Raw genomic sequence first — 7047 nt, 5'->3', positions numbered from 1 at the left:
GGGCCGTGAGGCTGCGGCCACTGGAAACACAGAGAGCTCTGCACTGTGCTGAGCTGTGAAACAGGGAACAAAAACCCTACAAAAAAACCCTACAAAAAACCCTACCCAAAAACCTACTGCTGTGCCACAAAAACCATGTGGATGAACTCAGGACAGAGCTGGGGGTTGTTTCTGAAAGCCCTCACAGAGCTCAGCCACCTCAACCATGTGCTCTCTCCAGGTTTTTACCAAGGAAACTCTGAGTAATGACTAGAGCTTTTTATACCATGTTTATTTAAATTAAGGAAATAAAACTTGTCATTCAATCAACATTCTGCCCTGTGTTTTTCTTTTTTAAATTTTATTGCCATAGGAGTTACACAAAGGCAAGGAAAAAATACTTTAAATTTAGTAGGAAATGAGGGTGACATCACTTTTCAAAGGTAGAACGTGACAGTTATCTGGACAATTAATCTTTCAGTAAATAATTAATATATCCTTATGCAAAGTTCTTAATGTTTATCACCAACTTGTCAAATATGTAAAAAACAGCATTAGAAAATTATTTAAACCCCCATTTTTTTTTCTCTTTTTAAGAAGTTATGACAGGCTTTGTCTCTACAGATACAGAACAAGTCTCTCCATATGGAATTCTTCTTAATTTCCATTCTGGAGTATTCAGGTATGGTTTGTGCACTGCTCTTCATCATAACTGCCTAAATCTTGCCTTAAATCAGAAGCAGCTTGAATTAATAGTGAAATACATAAAATGAAATGTAAAGCTTTTTAGAGTATATTTCTCTGAAATCCTGTTTTCAGCTTGTTTTTAGGTTTGTAAGTATGGAAACAAAACAAACCCCAAGGCTTCCACTTCAGCACCGTGGGGGTCAGTCCCATGTGCAGATAAATATCATTTATTATACACACCCTCCCCCTGTTTCTCTCTGCCCAGCTTTTCCTTTGTCTCACATTTTTTGTGTTTACCTGAGGAATTAATTTCAAGGATCAGCCCATTGTAAAAAGTGTTGGCTGTTTAGGTTTGGGGTTAAGAAGTAGAAAAGCTGTAATTTTTGTTTATAATGTAGTACTGTGGATGAGCTTCTTCATAAAAAGTTCATAAAAATATTTATAAATTCTTTGCATTATAGGAGTCTATTAGAACAATAAACAGTCATAATCAGCATTATGACAATAGATCTCAAAGTGCTCAGCAAGGTTAATTAAATTACAATTTAAAATTAGGTTTATCCCACAAGTTACTACAGAATGACCCTGGGCTTCACAAAGAACCCACTTTTTATATGAAAAGTCTGTAACAAGCTCTTAAGGAGTGCTCTGCTCTGAGACTGGCAACCTGAGGTGTTTTGCAGTGAGTTTGATTTTCTCTGTTTTTACAAAAGCTTGTTTCTTTTCATAATATGCAGCTTCATTAATAAATGTTGGATAGACTGTACAGTTCCCTTGATATGGAATTACTTCTCCATCAAGAGTCAAAAATATAGGATCACCATTCTTCAGTGGCTGCCAGTCTTGATCCTTAGGGAAAGAAAAGAAATAGAATAAATTTACTTTCAGGTTTTTGTATATTTTATTCTTGAGTTAATGCTAATTATGCTAATTTCTACAGTTTTTGGCAAAAGCTTTTAAAATAATTCCATCTAATCCTAATTTTGTGTGTCTGGCCCTCATTTTCAGAATTCACTGGTAGAGTGAACTAGAAGGAAACTGCAGATGCTCACAATTGATTGAAAACAGACACTCATTTTAGAATTAAAAATGAGGTTTGTGTTCTAAACTATAAGCTATCCTATTGTCTTTTTCTTTGTAGTGATTTTAGAGTCAGTGATTCCCAAGACAGTTCCTGAAATAATGAATGTATGACCTTAGTGAGAGAAGTTAACCCCAGGGGAGGTCTAAAGTATTCAATAAAACCCATTGGCAATATTGGCATTTTAAATATTTATGACTAAAATATACAACAATGTAGCAGAAGCAACACAGGAATACCTAGAAAATGTCACAAAATGAAACTTTTCTAGAATTTACCTGGAGTTGAGGATGAATTATTGCAGTAATTTCACCATTCTTATTCCTGGGATAATCTACTTTCTCCATTATTTTAAAAACCTCAACTGTGCATGGTGGAAATTCCTTGCCTAGAAAGAATAAATGTAATTTAATATCAAGATGAAAAACTGCCTGTTAAAAAGAACATTGCATTATTTATTCTCTGTAGAATGACTCTAATCATCAGGTTGTCTCCTCAAAGCCAAGTTGTAGAAATATAGTCCAGTCATGTATTGGGGCATATGAAGTTCAAATCTAAATTTGCTCCTGAAATGTTACTTTTCACTTAAAAAGACCAATTTTGTAGATGAGGAAATCAATGAAAGGTCTGTTTGCTTGTGTTGCACAGCTCAGAGTGGTATCAGTGCTATTTAATCTTTACTATTCCAGCACAATAATGGAAATTCTGACATGCATAACTGCCATATTTTCTTTCTATTTCAAAAAACAACCAACCCACTGACAAAATGTACTCTGAAATAATTAAGAACACTTATTTTGCAAGAGTGTATTTTAGGTAGTGCACAGGTCTGACTTTATTTGTTTTAATTCTTTCCCTACCTTTTACCTGTCTAGCTATAAAATGTTATAGCACAACCCATCTTTTTAAAATATTCTCCTAAAACAGTCCACTGACACGACAGAGGATGCTGTAACCTCGTTACCTTCATTAAAAAGTTGCACAAAATCAAGGCCATGTTTGACAATCTTCCTCATTTTGTCCAAAACATCAGCTCTAGCAACACCTTGTGGCTGGGGCCCCACCTCAACACCTGTTTGGAGAGGAGGGAGAACATTAATGTCACTTCATGTCCCCATCACACTGCACAGCAAAAAGAAATGTCTGATGGGTCAGTTCTTAATGTCTCAGAGGGATTGTAAGGCACAGAATTATGTGGGTTTTTAAGGCAAGCAAGTCCTTGTCATATATTTTAAATATTTTTTGTGAAAGTACATTAATGGAGTTTAAGGATTTCTGTGCTTTGTAAGCCACAACTCTGATTGTGTAACTCAGAATTCTTCAGAAGAATGGATAATCACATACATTATTCTGGTAAATATATTGTCAAATAACAGCTCAGAGCACCCTGCACAAGGCAGTGAGCACATCTGAAAACAGTTCTATTTCAAAATCCTTTCTGGTGGGCTGAAAGATTTGATATTTACCAACAGGATGTTTTGCCACAGAGCGAGTTGTTGCATATTTCAGGCTGGGATGTTCAATCAGCAGAACAGGACAAGGTTCTGGAGCCAAAGCATTCTGTGGAGATGGTTTAAAAATGCCTTTGTCATGCAAAATAGTTAAAAATATTGTGCCACAAAAGATTACTGATGCAGAAGTGATTTACACAATGTCTTCAATATGTTGCCTTTATTGCAGGGCCCTCAAGGAAGTAGGACATCTTTAGAAAATGCACAAAGCTGTGTTTGTTGGTGTCTGTTCCATTAACTGATGCCAGGCAGCTCCAATGAACCAGAACTGAGCACAGTTCTAGTCTTGAACTGCCAGCAGAGGAAAAAAAAAAAAAAATCTCCTCAGCATGGTTCCAAAAGTGAGAACTGAAATACCATAAAGCAGATTTCGACTATTTTATTTGGGGTCAGGTTCCAATTCTCCTATGGGCACACAGATTGTGAATTAAGCCTCATTTTAATCTCCTTTATTGGCATTTTTGCTGCTTGAGGCTCCTTTCTTGATAACGTCCCACCATTACTCTTCATATAATTTTAGTCAAAAGCTTTTTAAATCTTCATATATTTTTATAAGCATGTGAAAAGAATACATGCAATAAGAGGGAAAAATGTTTGAAAATACTTTGTTTCTAAGGGGAAAAAAATAATTAAAATTCCATATCATTGGCCCAACCTGGATTTCATCAGTCACTGTCCAGGTCAAACCAGAATTTAAGCAAATTATGCTTAAAGCAGCACTTCTGCAAACCTCAATCTACCAAAACTCATCAGCTTCAGGAACAGCAGAATCAAACAGCTCCTACAGACACATCACTGATAAGGGAACATTGTCATTACCTACTTCCATTATTTGTTATATCTCTTTATTTAATGAAATTAATGTTTAACTATTCAGCATGTGTAACCCAAATTTATCCAAGTTTCTGACAGATCAGTGTGAAAGCAGATTAAACTGCATTAATTTTCATAGATGTTATTCTAAGTATTCCTCTTTGCCCATCGGTCTTATTAATGCTCATTTTAATACATGAAGATATGATGAGTTTAAATCTGAATTACCTGATATTATAATCAAATTAATAATTGCTTCTGATTTAAAAGATTAATCCTATGAGTAATGAAATATTTTAAACAGTTTTGCAAAACAAAAAAAATAGTATATTTAGAGAAACTACAAAATAATGCATAGTAATACAACATTACAACTAATAATCTATTTTAATAGTTCATTTAAATTAGTTTTACCTTGATATAATGAACCATTTGAATTGTAAAGTCATCCCTGGAGTTTTCAAGAATAATGGTACCACCCATGTTAGAAGTGGTGTTGTGAAGGTCAAAAATAAGGTCATAGGCATCATCACTACCTTTGGGACCAAATATATGATTGATTTCCTGAGCCCTCCTCACTTCATATGGAATATCTTCCACCACTGGCCTGCTGTTAACATCAGCACAAAGAAATTAGTAAGCTCATTCCACGGCTTTACAGTCAACAAAATATGTATTAGCCTTTTCTTTTTACTTTAAATCCAAAACTGACTGAAGTTGAAATCACCTGTTTAATTACCAAACTTCAAATTGACTGAATTTGTTGAGAAAAGCAAGTAGGATTATCTAGTAATTGTCTTATTATTCTGTGTCTTGTGCAGAAGGGTATTAGAATTATTTAATCAAAATTTTGCTGGAAATTATTTATTTCTCCTTACATACCAAAATTTCCCCCTATGCATAAAACTAACTAAAATTTTAGCAACACCATAGAGCACTTCCCAGACTGGACCCACCTCCTGCTGGAGACCATATTCAGACATCAATCTGGATTTTTGGACATCACCTTCAAGGGTTTTCTAACTTGTTTTATTTCCTGTCTTTTCATGATCTAACCAGACTTTTACAGTTTATCCCTTTAAGATTCTTAAAGCTCAGTGAAGGTTTTGCTACCTCAGAACTGTTCCTCCAAAGTTTTAATACTTCTAATTTCAGGAGGCTCTGTGTATCACATAATCCACCTTTCTATTCTTTAGCTCTGCCTTTGAAATTCAACATTTCTTCACATAAAGCTGTTAATTAATACTTTTTATTGAAGCCAATGTGTTTGACATCATTGCTTTCAGTAGCATCAAGAATTCACTCTCATTTTTTGTATTTTGTAAAATAATTTCTGATCTTGAAGGTTCTACACTTAAGGGAGCAGGGGAAGGTACTTCAAACACTCAGTAGTGCTGTCATAGGACCAGGCAACTTCATAGTATTTACTGAGAAATATTAATTAAAATATGAAGGAAACCTGCAGGTGTCTTAATCTGGTGTTTTTTCAAGTGTTCTGTGTTCAAAGCAGCTGAAACCAAAAAAACCTAACTTTTTTTTAGTATGTTTTTCCAAAGTAAACAATTAAAAGAATGGCCTCATAGCTTATGTGTTAACATCTGCTTATCTTAGAGGTAATAATCAACAACAAAATTCTAAGATGAAAAGACAGATGGGAAAATGTGCAGGATAAGAATAAGTGCCTGCAAAATATATATACAGTAAGTATTCCTTTCTGTGATATTCACCTGTGCCATTAAAACTTTCCTGAAACAGAACTACCTGGTTAGCAACTCTACCAAGAATGTTTATATAGTAAACTGCACCTCTGGAATAGATGTCTCAAAAGCACAGAAACATCAAATCCTATTAAAAATGTAAAATCAGTTACTATTTTGCATTAATTATAGACAGTATTTCCTTTAAAATAATGAGTCAGTTAAATTAGTGAGGTTTTTTTTTTGCTATGCCTTTGCCTATTTCTAGCTTCAAATTTTTCTAATTTCAAGTTTTCACCTTTTAATGTACATAACTGGAATTTAACAGACTTCTCTGATTTATGTGCCATTCTCTCAGATACTCAGATGTCTGTTTAATTGCTTTTATCTGCTATTTCTTGGAGGTGTAATTGTATTCAGAAGAGCTCCCAAACTGAATTGCACAAGACATGAGAAATAATGACTCTCTGACTCAGAACACTGGTGCTCCAATTCACACAAACGCAGCTCATCTAATACTCATTTAAAATCATGCTTGAGATAATGTGTTGCTTTGATTTTACCAGCAATAGAAGTGAGTCTGTTAACACATGCAATTTGTTCTTTTTTTTTTTTTTTGGGGGGGGGGGGGGGGTTAAAGGTCAGTAATTTCAGTTATGTGACAGCACTGTTAAAGTAGTAGAGGGAACTCGTGTTCAACAATTTAATCTGGAAAGAATTTTAAAACCCGGAAAAGTCGAACAGAAAACAAAACTGCCTCTTACCCAAGACTCTGGGGGTCAAAGACCCGGTTGAGATCACAGTCAATGTACCTGGTGCACCTCTCCACAGCTCGGGGGTTGGTGAGGAATGGCTTCACCTCCACTCCTGCCCTCTGGATCTCGGCTCCATCCTGTTGCCAGCGCCTGACCAGCAGCACCCCCGATAATTCATTGCCGTGGGTGCCCCCGAACAGCCCCACCCGTCTCACCCGGGAACACGGGCAGCTCATGCTCAAGGAAAGCTTTTCTGTCTGAGGAGGAAAAAAAAAAAAAAAAATAAATTGTTTCCAGTAGGAGAGTCTTTCTTCTGGTTAGGTCAGATGCAAAAGAAAGTGAATGGATTTCTCCCAACAGTTCTCAACTCGGTTTTGAGGCGGGATTTTCCAACCTCCCTCCCCAAGGAGCCTCCCCTTCGGTTTCCGTATTTAGTAACATCTCCGAGGCTGTTAATGGCACTGTTCCACAGTCCAAAAGTTAACTCTGGGCACTCTTTATAATACATGATCTATAGGGAATTC

General features: G+C 35.7%; 1 protein-coding gene across 1 annotated transcript; it reads right to left on the bottom strand.

The window, feature by feature from the left end:
* Positions 1-254: 254 nt before the first annotated feature.
* ASPA (aspartoacylase) lies at positions 255-6886 on the bottom strand. Its single transcript, XM_079325103.1, has 6 exons — positions 6533-6886; positions 4486-4681; positions 3214-3307; positions 2712-2819; positions 2026-2135; positions 255-1515 (listed from the first exon to the last, which is right to left on the bottom strand). Exons 1-6 carry the CDS (start codon positions 6757-6759, stop codon positions 1303-1305), a joined length of 948 nt encoding a protein of 315 aa, XP_079181229.1. The 5' UTR covers positions 6760-6886; the 3' UTR covers positions 255-1302.
* Between the last annotated feature and the right edge of the window lie 161 nt (positions 6887-7047).

This window comes from Erithacus rubecula (genome assembly GCF_903797595.1).
Source record: "Erithacus rubecula genome assembly, chromosome: 22".
NCBI lineage: Eukaryota > Metazoa > Chordata > Aves > Passeriformes > Muscicapidae > Erithacus > Erithacus rubecula.
The sequence above is the reverse complement of the archived record's forward strand: the minus strand, read 5'-3'. Positions and strand labels throughout refer to the sequence as shown.